General features: G+C 34.7%; 3 protein-coding genes and 1 pseudogene across 17 annotated transcripts; 2 read left to right on the top strand and 2 right to left on the bottom strand.

Annotated features, from left to right (window-relative positions):
- The first annotated feature begins 7,079 nt into the window (after positions 1 to 7,079).
- On the top strand, positions 7,080 to 9,840 carry LOC107898983 (transaldolase). The gene is made up of 7 exons (XM_016824572.2): positions 7,080 to 7,435; positions 7,729 to 7,900; positions 7,998 to 8,047; positions 8,273 to 8,573; positions 8,892 to 9,080; positions 9,175 to 9,357; positions 9,446 to 9,840. The coding sequence occupies exons 1-7, from the start codon at positions 7,248 to 7,250 to the stop codon at positions 9,689 to 9,691; spliced, it is 1,329 nt and encodes a 442-aa protein (XP_016680061.2). The 5' UTR covers positions 7,080 to 7,247; the 3' UTR covers positions 9,692 to 9,840.
- Positions 9,841 to 11,106: 1,266 nt separating this feature from the next.
- LOC121228204 (peptidyl-prolyl cis-trans isomerase FKBP19, chloroplastic) lies at positions 11,107 to 13,685 on the top strand. Of its 3 annotated transcripts, XM_041111482.1 has the most exons (10): positions 11,109 to 11,333; positions 11,428 to 11,602; positions 11,702 to 11,787; positions 11,885 to 11,935; positions 12,067 to 12,147; positions 12,234 to 12,278; positions 12,552 to 12,607; positions 12,934 to 13,009; positions 13,085 to 13,235; positions 13,322 to 13,685. In XM_041111482.1, exons 1-9 carry the CDS (start codon positions 11,256 to 11,258, stop codon positions 13,178 to 13,180), a joined length of 744 nt encoding a protein of 247 aa, XP_040967416.1. In that variant the 5' UTR covers positions 11,109 to 11,255; the 3' UTR covers positions 13,181 to 13,235; positions 13,322 to 13,685. The 3 variants fall into 3 exon arrangements, with proteins under 3 accessions (XP_040967418.1, XP_040967417.1, XP_040967416.1); XM_041111483.1 differs by lacking the exon at positions 12,067 to 12,147 and having other exon boundaries at positions 11,108 to 11,333; XM_041111484.1 differs by lacking the exons at positions 13,085 to 13,235; positions 13,322 to 13,685 and having other exon boundaries at positions 11,107 to 11,333; positions 12,067 to 12,278; positions 12,926 to 12,978.
- Positions 13,686 to 15,200: 1,515 nt separating this feature from the next.
- On the bottom strand, positions 15,201 to 18,277 carry LOC107898982 (E3 ubiquitin-protein ligase At3g02290). 13 transcript variants are annotated; one of them, XM_041111492.1, is made up of 8 exons: positions 18,029 to 18,238; positions 17,891 to 17,934; positions 17,249 to 17,331; positions 17,115 to 17,139; positions 16,908 to 17,033; positions 16,059 to 16,494; positions 15,774 to 15,883; positions 15,201 to 15,517 (listed from the first exon to the last, which is right to left on the bottom strand). In XM_041111492.1, exons 5-8 carry the CDS (start codon positions 17,025 to 17,027, stop codon positions 15,491 to 15,493), a joined length of 693 nt encoding a protein of 230 aa, XP_040967426.1. In that variant the 5' UTR covers positions 17,028 to 17,033; positions 17,115 to 17,139; positions 17,249 to 17,331; positions 17,891 to 17,934; positions 18,029 to 18,238; the 3' UTR covers positions 15,201 to 15,490. The 13 variants fall into 13 exon arrangements, with proteins under 13 accessions (XP_040967426.1, XP_016680056.2, XP_016680055.2 ...); XM_016824567.2 differs by having other exon boundaries at positions 17,259 to 17,331; positions 17,891 to 18,277; XM_016824566.2 differs by having other exon boundaries at positions 17,891 to 18,277.
- A 1,567-nt stretch (positions 18,278 to 19,844) lies between these two features.
- On the bottom strand, positions 19,845 to 25,453 carry LOC121228097 (indole-3-acetic acid-amido synthetase GH3.17-like; annotated as a pseudogene).
- Between the last annotated feature and the right edge of the window lie 620 nt (positions 25,454 to 26,073).

Here is a 26,073-nt window from a genome sequence, read left to right on the forward strand (position 1 = left end):
TCTATTAGAATATGGTTTTACAAGCCTATAAATAGACATAGTCTATTCCTCTTGTAATTATTTGAATTCGACATAGTAAATTTTCTTCTCCTCTGCCCGTGATTTTTTTCCCGAAAGGGTTTCCACATAAAATCTATGTGTTCTTTATTTTATTTTATTTTATTTTCACGCTTTTAGTATAGGAAATTCTAAAAACAAATGCTTTAAAATTTCTTTGTGGTTTGTGTAGAAGGGGCATTGATCTACCATCTCTATTCCTCTCCCTCTTAGAAAGTATTTTCTTGGCATTTCTTTGTGCTTGCATTTCCAGAGAAAAAAACTTAATTTTATAAGGTATTTTACTCTTCTAAATGGTCTCTTGTAGGGCCTTGTCAGCAGAAATTTCCTTTATATAGATACTTGATGCAATATAACAAGTGTTGTTAAGTGAAAATATCCCTTTATTTGAGGGAACCCGACAAATAATATCCTCATGGTCATCTTTATTAATAAATGGGGTGTTGATGAAAGTTTCTTCTACCTCTGTTGGTAGTTTGAAAGACAAGCTTGTTAGCCCTTGTTCCTTCTATTTCGTGTGGACATGTTGGAATGTTATTAGACTTTCATCCTTGGGGACATGTCCCTCAACAAAAGTTCATAGCATTCTTTTTCTTGACTAACCATCACTTTAAAAGCTCATTGTTTGGTCATTATGCACAACCTATCTTATACCTTGCTCAATAAGGGGACTCACCTTTCTAAGTGCACTCAAATTTAAGGAGACATATGGTTTAATATGGGGATTTTGCGAGTCTCTCACATATTTAGTGAAGAGGATTTGAGCCCATTTCTCACGTTCATGGATAAGTTGCTACCCTAAGTTTATTAACTAGGTTTAATTGATTGGTTTAGCCATTTTCAACCTCGAGCTACCTCTCTTATTAGAAAAGTTGATTTTCTTCTAATTTATGAGATGAAGCTTTTTTCCCTCCTCACTCTCTTCATAGGAAATTCTTATTGATATGATCCAAATGATTCAAAACACTAGTAGGGAGTAACTGACATTGCATATAGTGATTTGGTATCACCATCGTGGTGGGCTGAATCAAGGTTAGTCTTCTAGCCGACTAAAGGAACTTAGCCTTCTAAGAACTATGTTTGCTCTGAACTTTCTTGAGAATAAAGCTGCAATCACTTTAAGCAACTTTTCTAGAATGAATGGGGAGTCCTAGGTTTTTTTTAGATTAGTTGCTTCTATTATTTTAAGATAGTTAGTAACCCTTAAGCGGGGACACAACTATCAAGTTTTGAAAATAGATGCTTTGTCCTAATTCTTGCATAAAAAGTTCTAGTGTTTACTTAATGGTCTTAGTGGTTTTCTTATCTATTTTTACAAATAAGATCGCATCATCAACAAAGAAAGGTGGGAGATTTGTGGACCACTTTTGAGGTACAAATAGGTTGCCATGACTTGCCTTTCACTATTAAAAGGATATGAAGGTTATAAACTCCATGCACAAGATAAAAATATAAGGGGAGAGAGAGAGAGAGAGAGAGAGAGAGAGAGAGAGAGAGAGAGAGAGAGAGAGAGAGAGAGAGAGAGAGAGTGTGTGTGTGTGTGTGTGTGTGTGTAACGACTCAATTTCTAGTGGAGTTGAAAAATGTAGTTTCAAGATCCCATTTTTGTAAACCGAGCATGTAAATATTAAATAAAAATATTTATAGAGTTATTATATAGGTAAATTAAATTTTGGATAAGTAATTTATTTGAATTAAGGCTTAATTAAGGTTCATTTGTAAAACCCTAGGCAAATACCACATTGATAAAGTACGAGAGAGACCTGAGCTATATAAAAGAATAACAACACTTAAGTGGTAAGAGACCTTTTGAGGGTGTATGGGCTTTCCCAAGAATAAAGCCGTAAAGGCCATGTGAGCTCAGAGCGGACAATATCTTATCGGGCTAGGTGTTGGTTATGACATTTAGTGATATTAGAGCCACTCACCATGCCTCTTGAGCGATGGTGGGGCAAACCTCAACGAGGATGCTGAGCCCCTAAGGATGGGTGAATGTAACACCCTAGGCAAATCCCACATTGGCAAAGCACGAAAGAGACTTGAGCTATATAAAGGGATAACAAAACTTAAACGGTAAAAGGCCTTTTGGAGGTATATGGACGCTCCCAAGAACAAAGTCGTAAGGGCTATGTGCTCCTAAAGCAAATAATATCTTATCAGGCTGAGTGTTGGCTATGATATCAAGGACTACACCATAAAGTCTAATTACTATAGATTTTTAATTAGAAAAAGACTTGAGGACTTAAATTGTAATTAACCAAATGTCCAAAATAACAATTGGAACATAATTAAACATTAAGAAGATGACGGTTTAAGCCTTTGACTATTAAATTAATTAAACTAAGTGTTATGTATATTAAAGTAAGACTAATTTACTTAATTAACATGTTAATATCATTATAAATAACAAAGTTCAGTGGAAGAAGAGAAAACTTCATCTTCTCCACCAAATTGAAAAAAAAAGAGAAAGGGTTTGATGCCATCAAAGGGTTTTGAAGCTTTAATCAATAAATTGGTTAATGCAATTTAGTTTTTTTTTCTTGTAATTTTTACATTTTTGAGGTCATAGGAGCTTGATTTAGGTAGCCCATGTACAAATTTATAAAATTGTTAGTTTTGAAAGATGCCATTGTTGAGAATTGGAAGTTTGAGGTGTTTTTAAAGCTAAATTAATAATTTGGTAACCGCTTTAGATTTTTAATTAGAAAAGGGCTTGAGGGCTTAAATTGTAATTAACAAAAGGTCCAAAACAACAATTAGACCATGATTAAACATTAAAAAGAGGAACATTTAAGCATGTGACTATTAAATTAATTAAAATAAGTATTATGTATATTAAAGTAAGATTAATTTACTTAATTAACATGTTAATATCATTATAAATAACAAAGTTCTGTGGGAGGAGAGAGAACTTCATCTTCTTTGCTAAATTGAAAAAAAAAGAAAAGAGAAAGGGTTTGACACCATCAAAGGGTTTTGAAAATTTAATAAATAAATTGGTTAGTGTAATTTAGTCTTTTTTTTTATAATTTTTATGTTTTTGAGGTCATGGGTGCTTGATTTAGCTAGCCCATGTACAAATTTGTAAAATTGTTAAATTTTTAAAAGATTTCATTGTTGAGAATTGAAAGTTTGAGGTGTTAAATTGTTAGATTTTAAGCTTAGATGTGAAAAAGGACTAATTTGTAAAGCTAAATTGATAATTTGGTATATTAGAGATTAAAGTTAAAATATAAAAATAAATTTATAAATAAGAAATAGGAGGTCTCTAATGGGTATTAGTGAAATCGAAATTCAATTTGAAGCTTTAAATCGAAAGCTAGGTTAGTCCCAATTTTAGAGACTAAATTGAATAAATTGTAAACTATATGTGACTTTGTAATTGATTGTGAATTGAGCTGGAATTTAATATTATGTATTATCGGATTAATATTTGTAGATAAAGATGACACGAGAATGTCATGAGGGAGAGGAAAGACGAAAATCGACGATGAGTAATTTGAGTGTTCGATTTGTATTCCTATAATTCGAATTATTTTAATTGTTGCATATTTATTCTATTTTGCATGGAAATATTATGAGGTGAGTTGAAATTGATTGATCAAATTGAATTTATATGATTTTGATTGATTATTAAGATAGAGGACTAAATTGAATAGAATTAAAAATATTGTAAATTGATGAAAATATGAAATTAACTTTGAATTGGATTGATTCATGTTATGATACATATGAATTGATGATTTGGTTGATGAATTAAAAATGATGAATTGTGAAATTGAGTTATATTCGTAATTGGATAATTGGTTACCATATTAATTGTTCGGGCAGAGTCAGATATAATTGGCATGACATAGGATAGATTGAGTACGAGTTACTTTGATTATGTGTCAATGAGTTTTGGGCACAACTTTTACTTCAGTTAGACCGATGAGTGCTGGTCGCAATCTATTTACTTCGAATTGTCCGATGAAGTGTGTTGGTTGGATCCGTGTATTCGTTCGAGTATGAGGCAGATTAATAGAGAATTAAAATCCAAATGTGACAATGAAATATAAATTTAATTACTTTTGTGAAAAAGCATTTGAACCAAAATTATAAGTCTGGAGAATTTTTGTGAAAATAGGATGATAATCAATTCGATTCGGAAGAATGACATGCTAATATGATGTATCCTATGTTAGTCAATTAAACAAGTATAAAAATGAATTGTATAGTATGATGACACATTATAACATGATATTTAGTACTCATTTTGAATTGTATATTGATTACATGTTTTCTATTAACTTAACTTGTATTTTATCAATTGAATTATAAAAATACCACTGAGCTTCATTGCACAGCGTACGATTTTTTTTCCAACCGCAGGTTAGGTACAATTCGAGATCCCAGGCATCGGCTTCAGTATCCAGTTAGAATCCCAGACATAACAAAGTTGGTGAATCTTTTTTGTTAGTTAAATGGCATGTACCTAGCTGAGTCAAGTTTTGGTTTACTTTCTAAGTCCATGCTTATTTTGGAATTAGTACCTTATGGTGAATATTTGGCTAAATGGTTGAAGGTGTTTATGAAATCTTTGCTTATATGTTTTTAAACGTTATAAATGACAGTAATATGAATGCGGTGAGATGGAATGGTATGTTTGCATAAAACCTAAGTGTAGTTTATCATAAATGTTTAGTTTATAGGTGTTAAATTCTTAGTGTGTAGTTATGTATAGAATTGAAATATATAAATTGATTGTTTAAGGTTTATTTAGGTAATAGGGATATTGGAATATGTATGCATTTTTAATGAAATGGATATTACAGGTTGTTGTGCATAATTTGCAAAAATAGCATGTAACGCCGCAACATTGTCGTCGTAACGAGAAATGACCTATAAGGTCATAGTGCGACGAGGAATTTGATGTCCTGATGAGGCCAACATAGTAAGTGACATCGCAACGTTGAGTGGTCTGATGCCATGACGTGACAAACTAATTGGCGATGTCATGATGTCAACCCTGTGTTTTGAATTCTTTATAATTAAGTCCTATTTCTACCTCAGGTTAGGTTTAGGGCTTTCGTAAGCTTGTGTAAGACCTGGTAATGATATTATTTTGTAATTAAATGTATATTTTCATTGAATTTAAACATTAATGGTATAAATTAATTTTGATTGATCGTAGTTGCTTCGGCAACGAATGTGACATCTCATAACTCAGATCGATGATCAGGTTGGGTATTAGGGTGTTACACACACAACACACACAGGTCTCCCTATCTAATGCCACAAGAGGGTTGAAAGCTTTGAGTTTTAAACCATTCAAGAGGATGTGGTAATGGTAGTAGAGATGGAATTCATGGTTAAGGTAATCCAACATTCTTAAAAACATTAAAACCTTTATCTTAAAGCTCCATTCAAGTTTATTATACACTTTCTCCAAAACCAATTTGATGACTATTGATCCTTTTTTCCCTTCATAGATCTAGGGTTGTATGATCTCTTGCACCATGATTACATTGTTAGAGGTTTACCTTCTAGGGACAAAACTTCCTTGAATGAAGAAACGATTTTCTATATGAGGGGTCTCGTCCTCATCACTATAATTTTGGTGACAATTTTATAGACATTGGTTATACAAACTAATAGGCCTAATTTGTTTTATGAAAGTCGCCTTTTGGATTTGGAATAAGGGTAATTAGTGTATCATTTAATCTTTTTGATAGTTTTTCACTTTTGAAGATTTCAAGCACCATTCGGATACTTTCTCCTTGACTTTAGGACAACACCTTTAAAAGAGAAAAGAAAAAAAGGGTGTAGTTCATTTCAATCTAGGGCATTCATTGGGTTAAATGACCATACTGCTTTTACAATGTCCACCTTAGTGATATCAACACACAACAACTACCAATTACTTTTTAGATAGTTTGAGGTAACTGGAAGATAGATCATTGGGCTTCTAAATTGTGGACTCACTTAAGGATTGGAAAATATTAGTGAAATATTCTTGGACTATTTTCTCAATTCCTATTTAATCTGTGATCCAGCTCCCGATCGAATCCCTGAGTCCAATTGTTTCATTGTGGTTTTATCTCACCATCATGGTAAAGTGAAAAAAAATATTGTACTCCATTCTCCTTCTACAATCTAGTTAACTCATGAATTTAGTGCCGAGATGGTTTCTTCTTATTTTAGTAATTTCTGATATTTCGCTACTTAAGTTTGTGAAGACTCAATAGATAATCACTTGGTGTTGAGGCCGTTGCTCTTTTAGCTCAAGAAATTATTGTTAACAATTTCCCAAAAGTAGTTTTGTTCCATTCTCTAAAGAATCTCATGAAGGTCTCAATAGTATCAACCAACGAGAGATCAAAACCTTTCTAGAAACTATCCAAGTCATTAGAGAACTCGGATGATCAAGTCACATTTGTTGGAATAAAAATAGGCTTATCTTATGTTGCCATAAATTGTTTTCTAAGTCGATTAAGATAGCTCAATGGTTAGAGCGAATATAAGGAAATGAAAAACTTGTGTACAGAAAGAGTCTCGAGTTCGGATTAGCAAAAACATAATTTGCCATAATTTGTTTTCTAAGTTAATTAAGATACGACCTTGTTGTTCATTATCATCATCATCTTCTATCTCGACCATATCATTTTCCTGAAAGAACTACTCATAGTTCCCAAATTCCTCTCCTAAGAATATGTCCTTGTATGACACCATCTTCCTTGCATTACCTTTTTGGTAAGGGCTCGCTTGCTTGACCTTTTTCGTACTCTTGAAGAGTTATTTTTCTTCAACCGAGAGTGCAGCGTTCTCCATTTTCATTGTCTCTAATTGTTACCAAATACTATGACTCTTCCCTTCACCAAAGCGACAAAGAGTACTCGATGACCTAAATTTTATACTAAACCCATAATTTTGACCGTTCCATTCTACTATTCATGTATCGATAATAATTTTATTTTAAATATGATTATAGCACATAAAAAATTTACTTAACATATAATAATATTACTATTATATGTTAGGTAAGGTGCGCTTCTTTACAACAACCCTCCAACCCCACCTCGTATATATCTAAAAATCCAACGCCACCCTCCTTCCGGTTCTGGTTTCAGCATCGATTACTTTTTATTTTTTTCAGAGCCTCCTTCACCAACCTCCGCTCTGTTCAGCCCGTGATCTTTTGATCTTTCTCCATGGCTACCATTTCCAAGCTCGCTAACCCCAACCCAGTCGCTTCTCTTTCATTATCTTTCAAACCCAGATCTTCTTCATCGCTTAAATGCTTCGTTGGGTTCCCTACCAGGCCTGCTTTCAGCTCTAAGCTGGTTTCATCTTCTAGCTTGTCCTCGATAAACACCCACCCTTTCAGGGGCTCCTTGGTGTAAGTTTTTTTTTTTTGCTTTATGTCAACGCCCTTTCTCAGTTTGATTTCCGGGTTTTCTTTCTTCTCTCTCTTGCCTGATGTAAACAGTGCTTGTTTTGGTTTGTTTTTTTATGCAAGCGGCTATTTTGATTCCATTTCCTGATTTGATTAAGAAATGAGTTTTGCTTTGATTCTTATTTATCAATTTACCATCACCATTGTGCATTCCTGTTCATTTTTGTTGCTTGCATGCTACTTTGCCCTATTAGTTTTGTCAATTCTTTGATTCCAACTGGGTTTTCTTATGGCAGTGTCAGGTGTTCTCTTGCTGATGGAAACGGTAGTTCAGTGAAGACGACTACTTTGCATGATCTGTATGAAAAAGAAGGGCAGAGTCCATGGTATGACAACCTTTGCAGGCCAGTGACCGATTTGCTGCCACTGATTGCAAGTGGGGTTAGAGGTGTAACTAGCAACCCAGCGGTAAGTACCCTAACTATGTTTCTTTTTCTCTGTAGTTTTACTTTGTGATATTTGTCTATTTTAGTCCCCTATAACAATTTTGATTGTGTTATTGCAGATTTTCCAGAAAGCTATATCTTCATCAAATGCTTACAATGATCAATTCAGGTATTCTTATTGACTCCATTGTTTTAATTGTTACGGTGAGTAGCATAGATCATGGTATACCCTAAATACATTTCCACAGCTCAAAGAAAACTGAAAATATAAACTAGAGAAAAACTAAGGCATGATCATCTGAGTTGGTTGGTTATTGTAATCTCTTGATGTTTGAGACTTGTGTTCTCTGGTCTTTTGAATACTCATGTCTTTTGAAAATACTGGAATTTGCAGGGAACTTGTGCAATCAGGAAAAGATATCGAAAGTGCTTATTGGGAGTTAGTGGTGAAGGACATCCAAGATGCCTGCAAACTTTTTGAGCCAATCTATGACCAAACAGATGGAGGTGATGGTTATGTTTCTGTTGAGGTTTCTCCCAGACTTGCTGATGATACTAATGGGACCATTGAGGCAGCCAAATATCTTCATAAAGTGGTTGATCGTCCCAATGTGTACATTAAGATCCCTGCAACAGCACCATGCATTCCTTCAATCAAGGAAGTTATTGCGAATGGCATAAGTGTGAATGTCACTGTATGTTATTTCTGATTTCCTGGCTTAACTTGGAGTAGAAGATATGGTCTTTTGCTACACTCATTTGTTTCTTAAACGTTCTTATGAGTTTTTACTGTTAATACTTGTTTTAGCAATTACTGCTTTTGATGAGCCATTGGCTATAACTCAAGAACCATTTTTACCCAATCAGCAAAGTTTTTGAGTGGGTTATTATAGTTCTGGGCTTGTTCCACTGAAGTTGTAGATAATGGTAGTGATATATTGCATTTACACCGTACTATATATGTTTCTTTTTATGTTCTAATCTTAACTTTCATTTCTTATGTGTATGTACAGCTCATATTTTCGCTTGCTAGATACGAGGCTGTTATTGATGCTTACTTGGACGGCCTTGAGGCTTCTGGGTTGAGTGATCTCTCCAGGGTTACTAGTGTAGCTTCCTTCTTTGTCAGTAGGGTAGATACCCTCATTGACAAAATGCTTGAAATGATTGGAACACCAGAAGCCCTTGATCTCCGAGGAAAGGTTACTAAACTGCAATACACATTCGTACATTCAAATATTTACTGAATTACCTGTCAAAATTTGCTTACACCATGATATGTTTACTATTTTTTAGGCTGCTGTAGCTCAAGCAGCCCTGGCATATAGGCTCTACCAGAAGAAATTCTCCGGTCCAAGATGGGAAGCTTTGGTGAAGAAGGGTGCCAAGAAACAGAGGTTGCTCTGGGCCTCAACTAGTGTCAAGAACCCTGCCTACCCTGACACCCTATATGTTGCTCCTCTCATTGGACCTGACACGGTGAGCTATCTTCTTTCTGAATAAAGTTTTCAAAATGAGTTAATGAATAATCCCATAATCTTTTCTGTCATTTTGGTGCTGTTTGCAGGTCTCAACCATGCCTGACCAAGCACTCCAAGCCTTTATAGACCACGGCACAGTTTCAAGGACGATTGACGCAAACGTGTCTGAAGCTGAAGGCATCTATAGTGCACTTGAGAAGTTGGGGATTGACTGGGGCAAAGTCGGTTCACAGCTGGAAGACGAGGGAGTGGAGTCTTTCAAGAAGAGCTTTGACAGCCTTCTCGACACATTGCAAGAGAAGGCAAACACTCTTAAATTTGTGATTTCTTAGATTTGCTGTCACTGCAAACACAATAAAAACAAGCGGGTGTTGGTTCCTGCTGTAAAAGAAAGTTGGTGAGCGAGCGTTATGTGAGACGTTGAATATTATGTAATATGAAGCAGCGAGTGTTTGTTTAATGGAACTTTTGTTTTGTGCTTTGTTTTATGGCTCCTGCTGATCAATGTAGTTGCAGATGTGGTTCTAAAGCAACAGGAAACCTTAAAAAGGATAAGGTAATAGAAATCTTGGGTGTGAAAATCAATCGCAATCAAACTTGCCAAAATATTTGTGATATTTTGGTCAACTCCTATCGTTTATGGTCAAATGTTTTTCTTTTCCTTGGTGAAGTTTTTCCAAAAAGAAAAAAGAAAAAAAGAATAAATGGAGAATATGTTACCGTACTATTTTTGTTTTTGTTTATTCCAATGGTTGACCTATATAAAAATTATTTTCTTTTTTGGTATTTTGAAAATTTAATTATAAAAATGGGTTAATTTTACTGACATCATTTTTATAACCAAGTGAGTTGTTTTGTTAGTATACTTATTAGTTTAGACGTTATAGACGTTAACTGTGAGCTCAAAATTGATGCAAAATATATTTAAAACTTGAAATTCGCGAATCCAGTTATAAACACTTGTACTTAATCATGTGGGTAACTTAAATTTGGCTTGTTAAGAAAATAATTTTTTTAAGGTTAATTTTTCGTCCGTTTTTTCATATATTAAATTCAAATTATTCATGTAGATATTAACATGTTTATAATTTAATTTATGTGTTTTAAATATACTTCTAATCAAATATAAACTATTATTTAATATTTAGGGTGAATTTGAATGAGTAGTGCGTTTAGTAGTTGTTAGTGTAAAAACATTAATAGTGGTGAGATTAAATATTATAGCGTGAGATCAAAAGTAAGCTAAACGAACTGCACCGCCTATTCAAACCTACCTTTAAATTGACAATTAAGTTGATGGAAAGACTTGATAAAATATAATTTTGATATTTTAAGGACTCAACTAGAATCATTTGAAGTTTAAGACCAATTTAGCATAGATGATAATGAGTAAAAGAATTCCACAAATGAATTTAAAATTAGGGGTGAATTGAATTGAATTTGGTTGAAATTTTTAATTTTTTTTAAACCGTTTATGATAATTCGCTTCGATTCTTGATGTTTATAATAAATTTAGGATTTAGATTTTTTTTAAAAAATCAATAACTTTTATATAACATTTTTAAAAAAATATTATATTTTTAATGTGGATAACCATGATATTTTAATTTGGATTTTATAAATGTTGTTTGATTTTCGATTTTGATGGCCGAAAAAAAAAAAGAACCTGACAGCATGCTAAAACAATTTGAAACCGGTGGCGGCCCAGCCCAGTGTCCCATAAAATCCAAAGGATAAATATTATGAGAGCGGGCATACAGCCGTAGAAGGAATGTCACAAAAAGCTGAGGCCGTTATCTTCCCGCGTACAAAGTAGACGCACTTTCTTTCTTTCTCCGTCAAAGTCTCACCGCCTTTTCTTTCCTGCTTTCGTCACGGAATTGAATACTTAGTTTGATGGCGTCGATTTCAGCAACTGGATTTCTGCCCCAATCCCTTACCTTATCCTCTGCAACTGCAAGAGCTTCTACTAGGGTACGTCATCTCCTCCCTCAATTTCCTCGTAATTAATTTCTTCTATTGACCACCCAATCCAACCCCAACCGTAATGTATCTTCTTTGATTTCAGAGACCAATAGCATGCCTTTCTGCGCAACTCCAGCAGCAGCAGCCACCATCTCAGCGGATCGAGCGAAGGAAAATTATGGTAATTGGAGCGGTTGGATTAGTCGCTCCTGCTCTCTGGGATTCTTCCAACGGAGAAATTGAGATGGCAATGGCTGCCTCTTCTGGATTTACTGATAGTACTTTTCTTTTTCTTTTAGCTTAGGGATTCATTCCATTTTATTTTTAATTTTATGCATTTCATTTGCTAATCCAAATTGTTGGAATTTGGAGCACAGTGCCAGCACTTAGGGGAAAGGATTATGGGAAGACCAAAATGCGGTATCCAGATTACACTGAAACAGTATCAGGTCTTCAGTACAAGGTCATTTTGCTACGGAAACAATCCCATTCAATGTTAATTTTAGTTTTTAATTGGTGTATATGTTCTTATCTTGATAAAAATTCCAATGAGAATGTAGGACTTGCGGGTCGGGAATGGCCCTACACCGAAGATGGGAGATACAGTAGTGGTAAGCATCAATTTTCAAATGTTTATGTCAAAACTTAATACCTTCAAATTTAGTGCGCAACTATTATTGTTTTTGTTATTTTTGCCTAAGCTATTTCAAGCAGTTTATGGGCTACGAACTATATACTGTAGGTTGATTGGGATGGTTACACTATAGGGTATTATGGCCGCATATTTGAAGCTCGAAACAAGACCAAAGGCGGTTCCTTTGTTGTACATAACGCTTCCCGTCCTAATTCTGCATGTCATTTTAAATTAGTTGATTATTTCATGATATTATCTGGGTTTAAAACATGCAGGGAGATGACAAAGACTTCTTCAAATTTAGACTTGAATCCCAAGAAGTGAGTAGTTGGTTTTGCTGAATCAGATAATAGTGTTCTCCATACAACTCATGAATGTTAAAGATAATATAGTTCTAACTCACCTTTTTCTTGTTTTTGTGATCTAAGCTAATAATTTAGTTTTAAGGATTTATGATTGTCTAAGGTCTCTCAATTAGTACTTTTTCTTCCTTTTTAAATTTATAAGCCACATCCAAAGTACAATATTATATTGAGATACAAATATAAAGATGAAACCTTCAAAATAAGATTTTCTCCTTATCAATTATTCAGGTGATTCCAGCATTCGAAGAAGCAATTACAGGAATGGCTCTGGGTGGTGTTAGAAGGTGCTTGTTCTGCTTTTCTAATGCATATAATCTTGTTTACTGTATTCACACATTGCGTACTCCACTTTGTAATCTTGTGTCCTGTGGCTACCAACATTAAGTGTGTCAAATAAAAGATGGGCTATTGATCAATGGTTTCAAGTGCATTTCGCTCCTTTTACTAAATCGAGCTAAATATTTTTGCGGTCTGAGCTATAAAACTTCTTTAACTTGTTGATGCAGATGCATGATACTTTTTTATCATGAAAAGAAAACAAGGATTAAGTAATTTCTTTTCTGCGATAATATTGTATGCAAATTTCACAGTTTACTTCACAGTGATGCAGGATCATAGTTCCACCAGAATTGGGATATCCCGACAATGACTACAACAAAAGTGGCCCCAAACCAACAACCTTCTCTGTAAAATTCAAGTCTTTGATCCATTATGTTGTATTCTTTTGTTCATATGATGACTGTTTTCGGTGCCTTCCGCAGGGTCAACGAGCTTTGGATTTTGTGCTAAGGAACCAAGGGCTTATAGATAAGACCCTACTGTTTGATATTGAACTCCTCAAAATCATTCCAAATTGATTTCGGCTCAAAGATCATAATGGTCTAAACATTTAGAGACTGAAATTATGTTGAGGTTAGATTTCGTGGATATTTTATGCTTTTGAGCTGGTCATAGGTTCATTATCATACAATGGATCACGAATCACGTTTTTGTTCCAGGGAAGTTTTCTCATGCTGTTAAAACTACTGGGAATTGAAGTCAGCCATGGAGTGAAAATATTGGATAACATTGAGCAAAGAATGTGAAGGATCTGTTCAAAGAAAGCAGTGTGGCCATGTCTCATTCATTAAATTCTAGCTATTCTTGAAATAAAGAATTAGTCTGCAAATTGTTTTTTTTTTCGTTTTTATATCTTCCCAGCTGAACCACGATGGTGTGGAAAAAGATGAGGTTGTCCACTCTGTTCAAAATTTGTTATGATCCAAATCCTCATTTTAGTGTAAAAAAGTTTTTGTAGCCTTCGTGTATTGTAACATGGATTTATATTGTTCCTTTTGCTGGTAATTAAAAGTTCTTGTGCTCTCTACAGATGTCGGAGATAAATTGTTATTCCTATATTTTTTTTGTCTTCTCACATGAAACTAGGCAAGGCTCCGGCACAGCTTGTTGGACCAGGTTCAGTCTTAGACTGGCTGAGGCTATTCCTAACAGAAGGCAGGGGTTTGCTTGTTCATTTGCCAAGGCCTATGGCTGATCTAGGTGCATACTGGTTGTTGATCAGTACAACTGAAGTATTTCCCATGGTTTGCATACTGGAATTTCTCTAGGAGGAAGCTCCAGAGCTAGATGCGATGAAGAGTAGGTCACTTGGCTTGTTTCCTTTCCGGGACAATATACATACTGTAGCATCAAATCTATTACAAGGAACCGGTTAATAGTCTACAATCATGGCCATCTTAACAGGCATATAGGAATACGGTACAATTAGAGGTAAAAGCAGACTTCTAAGGTCAAGCAGACATCCCAACTGAGGGAGGATAGCTGAATAAAGATACAGAATTTGCTTTGCATGTTCATCCTTCATTTCTCTTTTCATTCGAATCTTTGTTTATTTATAAGCTTGTTTATATTGGATTTGTGTTCGTCAAAAATTTCAAAATTATGGTTATATTCTTTCATTTGAAATTATACATGTCTTGATCATTCAAATTAAATGAACATGTTTAAAAATAATTAAAAATCAATTCGTGAACAATAAGCAAATAAATTTAAACAAACCAGAAACTCATTTATTATTTTAAGATATAAAATAATTAATATATATATATAAATAATTATATTCATGAATGATATATTAAATAATACACGCAAATTGGGAGGCGACAGCATCATACCTTAAACCTACCTAGGTTGGGTTGGTTGGTTGCCATTGCCACATGCTCCCTGCGTGCGTACAAATCAACAGACAAGTTGGTCCGCTCTTTGTCCAATCTAATTAGGTAAAAGTCCAGAGTCGTTCAATATGTGAGGAGAGATGGAGCAACGAAAGGTCTCATCTCATAAACCCCATTTCCTATTACTATGTACCAACTGTAATGAAATTAAAGTCTTACAGTGTTCAAGATAATCTTGTGAAATGTGATCTCTGCTCCTAGCAGTTGCCACGACATGAACAACAGCTCAAATGTGGAATCTAAATTGGGTACAAGTTGGTAAAGCACCACTATTATTGTACTTGGGTTGCTAAATGAATGGTGGGTACATAATCAACTTCCCTCAAATTCAAGCTCAAAGTCCTCGGGATTTATTTAAATATGAATATTGGATAATCCTAAACCACTATCCAACTTATTACATAAATCTGTCTAAAACACAACCCTCGGATTAGTAGACAAAAACTCTTACATCTAATTTTATCCATTCATTTATATGCACAAAATCAACCATGTCCGTTGGCTCAAAGACTCAAAATCAACATCATGTGAAACTTGAACATAATGATTTTCATCATCAGAACAAGAAGAAGTTTAAACTCTTTATTCTATCCCGAGACTACTGCTTGTACTTTTGTAACGTTAGCGTATTTGGCGTAGTAGGTAACAAAGTCCAGCTCATATTTATTGTTACACATCATCAAGTTGATTCCACGTATTATAACTTTCACACAAATTATTATATTAGCTTTTTACATCGAAGGTAACGTCATGATCATTCGAGTCCGAGTAGGAAGAAATTACCAGGTAGTACTACTAGTGATGGATAAAGAACAAACTCTTATATACACGATGTGCCTCTTCAATAAAGATCAGAGAGCTTATACATACTGATAATACCTGCCGCTCTATATGTATTTGCTCCATTGCATTGAATCAAGATGCAACCAGACCTTAGGGGCTTTCACAGAACTCCATCTCCTGCCCCGCAAAAGAAACGACACTTAAAATCAGATGCACCCCAAAGGTTCTGGAATAGAAATGACACTGTATGTTTAACTAAGTTGCTTGCTTTCTATTTTCTAAAACCAACAGACAAAACCAATCGACAATCTTGGTAGTTATTATCATTCACAATATTACGGAATTTACCCCAGTACCCCATTGGACTAAACCATACAACAGAGACTACACTTATCTACATTTTAGATGGAGTAATTTGGCCTACTATACATACCTTGCCACATATTGGACAACTTTCACTCCTTTCCAACCATTCATAAATACAACCAAGATGAAAATGGTGTGAGCAGTGAGCTGTGATTTTAGGATTTTCTGGGGTATATTCTGCAAGAAAATAAGCACTCATATGAATATAAGCATAACTTAAAAATGCTAAAAGAAGTTCCTTTTTCAATCAAATCATCACCACATGCCTATCTTGAAAAATAACAAGCATATCATTAAAATTTAAAACTACAAAACAGATTTCTTCTTTAAAGACATATAGATGCAAAATTACCATCAAGACAAGTAGGGCAGACATCTTCTTCTTCTGCTGAAGGCTGTATATAGTTAGGTCCTTGTGCAACTTTTGGTGCCAAACTCCTCTCTGATAGCTCAAGATGGGCAATCTTAGAGTCTTCTTCTGACTCGACTCCATTCCATTTCCTCCCAATACCCAATAATTCTCCATCAGAACTGCTTATATTTCTTCTTAGTGGTTGAGTTTCTTCTTGAAAATGAGTCACAGACTTATCACGCCTAGAGACCAAGCCATCACGCTGCAAACGAGAGTACCTCTGCTCAGCATCGTAAGGGACTGGTCTGGACATTGTAACATGAGTTTCAATGGCTGAATTATCTGATATTGCAGTAACAGTTGTTGTTGATGACAGAGAAGCTCCTTGGATCTGGGATGCAGGTCGCCCATCCAATCTGTGAAACAGAGCACCGTACTGCAGATCAAAGAAGAAATGGAAAATTACGAAAGTGTTTAATGTTCATTAAACTAAACCTAGGTATAAAATGGGTTATATGACATTGTGAAAGCAACTCAACTAATGTACTTACCTTTCAAGAGAAACACAGTATGCAGACAACCTTTATAAGGCTAATTTAAGTACTTAACATATAAAGAACTTCTGAATTTCAGAGATCCTCTCAAGGAGTATTAATAAGGTTTCTAGATTTCATTCTTAAAAAAAGATCAATTTCATGCAAATTGAGGTTCAGAGAAATTAACAAAATGACATCAATCTGCTTTATAACATACCTTCAGTATTAACAAATTTAATTGCATGTATTAGCAGCATAAAAATGAAAATAGGTTGCTTTTGTGCAGATAACCACAAGATAAGAAGAGACATACCCCAGTGAATAGCTGATAGAAGAAGAACCTTAGGCAGATGCAGTGCCTATATATTGAATTGCTAGGATAAGCATATTCTTCACAGTCATCACCACATGAACAGCAGCAAAAAGCACCCATTTCTGCCTAGAATGTATATATTTCCGATTACACAATTCTGAAAAAGCTTTCAGAGCTTGCAGAAAAGGTCATAAAAGAATTGTTCACCTTCCTTCCAAATACAAGACAATTCCTATGGGATTAGGGGGAAAAAAGGGAAAAAAAATATTATAACATGAGTCAGGAAAACAACTTTTTGAAATGAACAACAGATTCAGCCTGCTCAAGGGAGAAATAAGAACCTCACTAAACCTTTCGTCACAAAAGAAGCTCAGTTCATCAGTTTTATGACTGTCTCAATTTCAACTCTTTGGACAAAAGTAATCTGATATATAGACAACAAGAAAAAAAATTTAGGATAATGCTAAACAGCAAGAGAACAACAAGTCACCTTCTTCATTAGGAGCTTGATGAATGATATACAATTTGGGTTTTTCATGATAAACAGAATCCTAAAACCACTCCATTTTGTTTTACCATAACCATAAAGTTCCTTTCCAACAATGAGTTAACTTACAATATTGCAAATAAATTCACAAGTTAAAACAAACACATTGAACATTCATTGTCCTTCAGAATGGTGATAAATAAAACAACTCAAATAATCAGCACTGACCGTTCTTCATTACAGACATAAAATCCCACAACGAAATTACAATCTCCTACACTAAAAAAGCACTTTCAAGAAATTTGTTAAGTTCAGAGTCGATAACCATACTTATAAACAAGAGAAACAGGCAATCAGCTATCTTATTTTAGAAGCTATTTCAGCGCAAAGACAGAAACTTTAACAAAAAAAAAAGAAAAGAACATCAATCTGTTTCTCATCGCATTAACAAAAAAAAAACACCAAACAAAAATTAAAGTAATGAAACAATAGTTACCCATCATCGACTATAAGACCACCATTTTCACGACCGTAAGTTTTCTTAGAAAAAAAAAGAATCAGGAAAGTTAGGGTTCCTGTAAAAGAAACAAAGAAAGAGAAAAAGGGAGAGATAGATAAGGGGGGACGTTCCTACTTCTATATTGAAGCAGACGAAAATAGATCCCAAGAGTAAGACAATCTAAGGAGCGGCCTGGGCGGAAGACAAAGATTAAATTTTTAATCTTTTTTCCTGATAATTTAGGGGGAAAAAATAGGCAAAAACCGCGTGGACGGAAAAGAGGTGCTTTGATTGCAGTAGGTAACTAGAAAGAAACGGATTTGGTAAAGGGGTAGAGAATGGAGTGGACCAGCTTATCATTAAGATAATAATGTTAAATCTGTCCAACTGACTCATTGTTTTGCTTTCCATCTTGAATTTGTTAATTGCCGACAGCTTCATGTTGATTGAAATTTATGCTTTAACTCATTGTTGTATTAACTATAATATAAATTAACATAATAAAATGGGTTAATTCAGCACAAGTCTTCAATGTATTAATTGTGCGTTAAAGACTTAGGGTGGATTTGGGATGGTGGTGCGGTGCGGTGCGATGCAGTGTGTTTAGTTTACTTTTTGTCTCATGCTACAATATCGTTACAGTATCTAATCTTATCGTCACCGCTATTTTTATTCTAACTGCAGATAAACGCACTGCTCATCCAAACTTACCTTTAAAATAAAATATTTTAAAGTTTTGAGAAATAAAAATTTCAGTCGAATGTCTTCCAAAATTTGTATAATTTTGCATTATGACCTACAATACCACTAACTAGTTGATGTTAATTCATATTTTGTGTAATTGTCGCTTCCACATCGGAGTTGGATGTAGTGATCAATAACTTACTTGATCTTGCCAGGAAAACAAATAAGATTCTTAGAATCTCGATTCATCAATTATTTTAACAATGTATCGTGTTGTTAGTAATTTTTTACTTAATCAAGTTTCGAAATTCACCTCAAATATTTGGTAGCCAATTAAAATTAATTTATCTCTTAAAAAATTTTATTAGATTATAAAAAATAGTATTTACTTTAGAAGTTGAACTGTAAAATTTGAGGGATTATTTTGAAGAGTACTTAAGTTGAAGATTATATTGGAGGGTTTGATTGGATTAAAACTTTGACTATTTGGGAGGGTAGTTCCAACTTCCATGGGAGAGCAGTTATTTTTTATTTTTTACGAGTCGATTTTAACGATGTAAAAAGGTGTGTGTAATTTTGAGGCTGCAATTATCCTTGGAATGAGTTTATATAATGGATTTATTCTCACCATAGAGGTAGATTGTTGAACTAAGCTGTGTAATTAATCTTGTGTGATTTGTACTTTTTTATTATTTTGGTTATTTTATTCAATTCTCACCATTTATTGTTATAAATATTGTAGAGGTAGTAGAGTATTGTCTAGTATCTTTAATTTTTTTTTGTCTATTAGGGGTGAGTAAAATTTAATTTGATTTAAAAAAATCGAAAAAAATTTTAAATTTCAAGTTGATTGAATTGAATTATTTGAATTATTCGAGTCAACTTGAATAACTCGATTCAGGTTTCGAGTTCGAATTGAGTTAAATTTCACAATTTAAATAAAAATAATTCGAATAACAGATTGGTGTAAATACCTTTTTAGATATTGTCAACTTTGAAAATAAGTAAATTGGTCACTCTCTTAACAAAAACTTTAAAATATTTATAAAAATTTCAAAATTTATATTTTTAAAAAATATATAAAAATTTTAAAAAATATATAAAAAAAGTTTAAAATTTTAAATAAGTTTTAAAATCAAATGATTCAAATTTATCATACTTAAGTATCTTATTTTTTTTATTATTTTGCTCCTCGATTCGGTTCGAAATTTTAACGCACTCGAACACACGTCCTTTTATACTGACAATAATGCCAATATCAATCAAATTAAGAATTGGGCTTAATTTATTAGGATTAGAAGCAAACTGTTATTGAGACTAGGAGTCCTATCCACAACAGCGGAACAAAGTTCTAGGTTCAGTCACCAACTGAATTTATTTTCCTTACATGCATCACATACTCTTGTTTAGTTTCCATTTCAATATCTTATAACCAGGAAGTTGTTGGCTAAAATACCTTCCCACCACCCTTGAATTCAATATCTTCAAAGCTTCCTCAAGTTTGATGCATCGAGGTGTGTTGTATTGGCTAACAGAAAACCCTTTCGATACACTGAATTCCATCAATGCATCAAATGTTCCATGCTTTACCACTCTTATCTCCAGGGGCCCTATCGAATTGCCCATCCTGCTAGCTCTACACACAAAATTCAATGACTGTTCCACAATGTAGCAGCATTCTTCTATTATACTAGGCCTCAGCTCTGGTGATTTACTACTTTCTTCCATCTTAAGCTCCCAAAATAATATGTAGTGCCCTGGGATTAAGGATATGTCAACAGCACTAGTGTAGTCGACCAACTGTAATTGGAACTGTCCAACGAAGAGCTTTGCCTGTAGTATCCCCTCTGCCAATTCATCTTCAGCGGTTTTCTCTGAATCAATGCTTAGAAATGCATCTTTCCGTCTTACAAATTGGAACTGAGGGGCATTGTTATGATAACCAGTTACCTTGAGTATGTCCCCCACTTTGTATCTATATAATCCTATTATTGATTTACATAAGAAAACATTATGATGCTTGGTTAATCACAATGAATTCTTTCTCTGTAGAACAAATTAAGGGTATATTGAAAGAGAAGAACAAAAAAACATTACCTATAAAAGTTGTGACAACAAGCTCATAACACTGGCCAAGCTTCACATTCACAAGGTCAACAACTTCAATTACTTCTTTCTTGCTCCTCTCTTCTTCATTGTTTTCATGTACAGGGAGAAACTCAAAGTAAGCCATATTGGGAACAAGGGTGTAACATGTATCACATGGCTTGCTTAAAGGTTTAAGATTGATCCCCAAGAGGCCTTCAGAGGAAGCATAACACTTTGAAACCAAAGGGATACCCCCACAGTCGAACTCAAGCATTGGGATATATTGAGCCATCGAGCCTGTAACAATAGCATCGATACATTTTGTCCCTGGGCAAAGTTTTTTAATTATTCCTTCCCATGATTTTGCGTTGCATATATCTTCTATCAAATCAGCCAGCTCTGGATTTGGTTTGTTGAGGATCATCGACTAAGAGTTTATGCAGCCAGCATCAGAAATCCAGGCACTAGGTTGACCTCTTCTTATGTTAGAACATAGCTCTTTCCAGTAATCTTCAAAGAACCTGATAGCTTGGACGTGTAGATCCGAAAACCAAACCAACGCATACAACCTCGTTCCTTTGTAGTAGAGCGCAAAGCATTTGGCAATACATGCTTTGTTTGCTGTCTGAGCACAAAATTGTTGCAATGGGACTAGTATGAAGACTGGATTCATGCTTTTCGAAATTTTTGCAAATCAGATAGCTTGTGAGGATAGATCTCGTTGGCAAACCAGATGGGGCCTTAATCTCGGGTCTTACAAATAATAGCTGCATCCTTTTCCCTTGGTCTAATCCATCCACAAATCAGTACTTTTAAATAACCAACTGCTTTAATCTATTACCATATCCGCAGTATGTATTGCCAAGACAAAATTGGAGATACCTACTTGTTTATGACAGACGAAATAAGGCATCTACCGTATGTTCTTCGGTCCAGTTCACTATCTGTTAAAGGCATCAGCTTTGGCCGTCCCGCAGAGGTGCCAGAGCTGGATCAAAGATAAGGCAGTTAACTAACTTCATTTAAATAAGACCAACAACGAAAAGGAAACAGAGTTCATACCTTCTAGTAAGTGCAGTGACAGTTTCAGCTAAAATGATATTTGATGGCTCTTCATTGGCAATTCGCTCCATGTAAGGTTTGATATCTTCATAATCCACAACTGGTACTTTGGTTTTGAAATGTTCCTTATCAGAATGCCCATTGAGGAACTGGCTAAGATATTCAGTGTGTAAATTCTGTGTCAGAATCTCTTCCAACACCTGCTGCTGTGTTTGATAAGCATTTATGGTCATACCCTCTAAGATCTTCCACCCAGATCCAATGCTAATTGTTGGTTCCATCAGATCTTCCGGTTGCTTCACAATTTAATAAGCTGACTGTAAACCCAGTTACAAAGGCATGCAGTTGCTAATAAGAGTAACAAAAAACAGAGCATACAATCAACCTGAAAGAAAGAAACCCAAAGAAGAAAAATCTTCCAGACTTGGAAAATTGATGACTACAAACACAAATAAATAAATAAATCAACCATATCACATCCCAGTTCTACACATGCTAAACGTCTTTTTAACAGCAATCTCTGTCGTTTTAGAAACTAACCTGTCCAGAAAACACAAGCCAAAGTGACAAAAGATTAGACAGGAAAAGGAAAGTAAACTAAAACTAAAGAAACTCTTAAACCGCAAGAAAATAAAAAGATGAACTTCCAGAAACATAATAACCAAATCCAAGAACTTGATCCATGTCGTGATAGATTTTTGCTTTTCTTAATTTCTTTTTTTGAGATGGAGTAGACGAAGCTCTGGAAATTGTGAGATATAAACTGGATATTTTTAGGTTCAAAAACATTTTCAAAAGCACTTCTCACTTTAAAAATTATGCACTTCTAACTCAAAAATTATTTGTTTAGCATTATTTCTTGGTTTTTGAAAATAAAGGCTAAACAAAGCCTTACTCAGCTGACAGAGAAGATAATGCATTTGATCTAGAGCTCATCTCTTTACTTGAATTAATAGAGTTTCTGCATATTTTACAAAGCAAAACCCTTTCTGCTAATGTATTTTATGCTTTTAATTATTATTTTATGTAAAATTATAATTATAATTATAATTATACTTTTAGGTAAAGTTAAGGCCATTTTACCAAAAAGGCCTTTTTTTTAATTTAATTACAGAAATAGGCCGTTTATTGGGTTATTTATCGGATTAGACCGTTTTCCACGAAAACGCGTTCACGTCAGCGCGCTTTAGTGTCCACGTCAGCAAAAAGTTTTCATAGGGGAGCGTTTTGCCAGTGTAACGGTCAAAAAGTTGACTATTGGCTTCCAACGGTCTAAAAAAATATAAAAAAGCCTCCATAAATCATTTTTTCACACAAATCTCTCACAATTTCTATAATTCTCTTAAAATTCATTTCCCTTCATTTATTTTTCACACAATTCTCTCATAATTCTCAACATTCTTTCAATATTCCCTTCAAAAATCTATCAAATTTCATTGAAATTTTCTCAAAATTCTATCAAAATTCTATCAAAATTCTTTGTTTAAATTTTTTTTGAATTTCATTTTTTTAAATTAAAAAAATCCGATCATGTTAGCAATGGCCGAAGAATTAATCCGTCTCGATAATAAGCACATCTCCATTGATCAAATGACAATGGTAAGTGATAATTTTAAATTTTCAATACTATTCGATATTTTTTTAATTTATGCAAATTTAATTAAATTTACAATACTATTTGATATTTTATTCATTTATGCAATTATAATTAAAATTTCAATACTGCTTTATTTTTTTTCATTTATGATGTTTGCATTAATTAATTTATGCAATTTTAATTAATTTTTGTTTTATAAATTTTTATAATAGTCTGTAGATCGGGTGTTGCAATGCTACATCCGTAATATGTTTGGTCTTCCATCGCCATTGATCGAGAATTTCTTGCGGGAAGCGGGATTTTGGCACGTGGCCACAATAGGCCGGGGGTGCAAGTTGGACCCGAAACTAATCAATGCATTGATAGAGAGGTGAAGACCCGAGATGCACACTTTTCATTTTCCATGCGGAGAGTATATTATCACTCTGGAAGACGTGCATTTGTAATTGGGATTGTTGGTGGATGGGTACGCAGTCATTGGGTCCGCATCATCTACTGATTGGGGAGCCGTATGCTACGAGCTTTTGGGTGCTATACCGGACAATATTAATAGAGGTCGGATCAAGATGGGCTGGTTATGAGATACATTCCCAGAGTCGGATAATGATTCAACTGAACTCGAAAGAATACGATATGCTCGGGCATACATTCTTGAGATGATTGGAGGTTATCTGATGCCAGACTTGTCACGAAACCTCGTACATCTGAGATGATAGCTAAAACTCGTAGATTTTAGAGCAGCCGGTGAATTGAGTTGGGGGTTTGCCGTGTTGGAAACATTGTACAAGGAAATGTGAGGGGTGACGCGACCGAACAAAGCCAAAATAGGTGGTTGCCTATCACTACTGCAATTATGGGCACAGTTTCGTTTTCTATTTTTTCGTCTTCGAGTGGACCATCCATATACATTTCCACTCATAACGAGGTAAATTTTATATTAGATTTTACAATTATTATGTAGATTTAGAATATAATTGTATGCTAAAAATTTATTTAATTAGGTGGAACCATTCGGCAAGTTATGTCGGAATACCTACCTCTCTCGAAGATATACGACTTCTATTAGACCAATGATCGAAAGCAGAAGTAAGTATTAAATAAAATATATATACATAATAAAATAGTCGTTTCGTATTTAATATTTAGTATTTAGTATTTAGTATTATGTATTATGTATATAAGTAATATTTTTATCATGTTCATATAGTTTCAATGGACACTATACGAGGATCTGGCAATTCGGGCAGTAATTCTGGATGAATTCCTTCAAAATCCAAACGTTTGACATGTGAAGGTCCTATTGGTGAACTATGCTACCGTGGAGATGCACCAGTCAGATAGAGTATTGCGGCAATTTGGATTTCGACAACCGATTCTCGTGGCACCCGAGGTGTTTGATAATGAGCACAAAGTCAACTTACGACAACTTCATATGGATTGGCCAAGATTCTTGTCACACTATATCGAAATGTGGGAAAATTAGTATGATTATATACCTACTCGGGAACCGATCATAGTTCCAAAGTTAGCGTGCGTACCGAAATACATGCCATGGTTTAGGATTCATGGCAAACCATATTTATTGTCAGAAGAGGAAAGGCGACGACAAATTAGTGCCCAAAGGGAACGACGGGGCCCTTTAAATCTAAGAAGAAGGGACGACGACGCAGGTCTATCAACAGCGCCCATACAATTACCAGACCCAACAATTCAACCGACGACACCCACATTACAGCCTTTTCAGATTATGCAAGGTGTGTATCCTAGCCCTTATATGTATCCTAAACCTTATATGTTTCCTTTTCCTAGTCCTATGACAGGTTGGAATCCATGGGACGGTTCATTTCCATTCTCGATTACTCTGAGTCAACCGCCGATCTATAAGCCGCCGTCACATGAGGGATCACACGAGGCGCCATTGGGGAGCTCTTCTTTCTACCAATCCCCATTACCTTACGGGATTCAAACACCTCAGCCATGGGTGATGCAAACACCGCCGCAGTCATTATTCTATCAAGTTGGGTCACCCTCCTAACACCCACAACCAGATCCCCTATCGGAGGAACCACAACCCCCACCGGAAGCTGATCCAAGGAGGAATCCAGCACGTACCCGTCGACAACCGTCATGTGGCACTGATTCTGACCGCCACGGACATTGATTGTTTTTTAATATATTTGTGCAAACTTTTTTATATTGTTTCATTTAATAAAATAAAAGTTCTTTTGAATAAGACAATTGTAATACAGCATAGTTTCATTTAATAAAATATATATAATACAACATAGTTTTTTACGACAACTATCAACTTCGATTTGGACATGATCTATTTGTATGGCCTAGGTTCCTACACCAACTACACAACTTTTGTTGATTGTTTGTTTCTCGGATATCCATATTGGTAAGTATTCTAGTTGAGCAAGGTCTACCTTTTGGTTTGCGACGCAATTCTCTATCCGGTAACAGCTTAAAAGGAGCAAGCAATACAGACGGCCATTTACGTTCATTTGTGACAGGTGGGAATACGTGTCTCCACACGTTGTACATGGTTTCTACTTTGTACACTTTTTCGACGTAGCTCATAGGATCTAGACGGAGATTCTGACAATCTGCAATTACATGAGCGCATAGATAACAAAGTGCGTCAAAGCTCCCACAGTCGCAAGTCCTAATTCTCAAGTGTACAAGATATTGCCCGCCAATAATACCTTCGTGTGGTCTGTCAAAATTCATCACACGAAACCATAGG

Source organism: Gossypium hirsutum, chromosome A04, assembly GCF_007990345.1.
Source record: "Gossypium hirsutum isolate 1008001.06 chromosome A04, Gossypium_hirsutum_v2.1, whole genome shotgun sequence".
Taxonomy (NCBI): Eukaryota; Viridiplantae; Streptophyta; class Magnoliopsida; order Malvales; family Malvaceae; genus Gossypium; species Gossypium hirsutum.

Coding starts and splice junctions, on each gene's coding strand:
- LOC107898982 (XM_041111489.1), bottom strand. CDS start 17,027: ATGGGTGCTTTTTGCTGCTGTTCATGTGGTGATGACTGTGAAGAATAT. Junction 15,884..16,058: donor CTGCCCTACTTGTCTTGATG/GTAATTTTGCAT, acceptor ATTTTCTTGCAG/AATATACCCCAGAAAATCCT. Junction 15,518..15,773: donor GTTGTCCAATATGTGGCAAG/GTATGTATAGTA, acceptor TTTGCGGGGCAG/GAGATGGAGTTCTGTGAAAG.
- LOC107898983 (XM_016824572.2), top strand. CDS start 7,248: ATGGCTACCATTTCCAAGCTCGCTAACCCCAACCCAGTCGCTTCTCTT. Junction 8,048..8,272: donor GCTTACAATGATCAATTCAG/GTATTCTTATTG, acceptor TGGAATTTGCAG/GGAACTTGTGCAATCAGGAA. Junction 9,358..9,445: donor CTCTCATTGGACCTGACACG/GTGAGCTATCTT, acceptor TGCTGTTTGCAG/GTCTCAACCATGCCTGACCA.
- LOC121228204 (XM_041111482.1), top strand. CDS start 11,256: ATGGCGTCGATTTCAGCAACTGGATTTCTGCCCCAATCCCTTACCTTA. Junction 11,334..11,427: donor CTGCAAGAGCTTCTACTAGG/GTACGTCATCTC, acceptor CTTTGATTTCAG/AGACCAATAGCATGCCTTTC. Junction 12,279..12,551: donor TTAGACTTGAATCCCAAGAA/GTGAGTAGTTGG, acceptor TCAATTATTCAG/GTGATTCCAGCATTCGAAGA.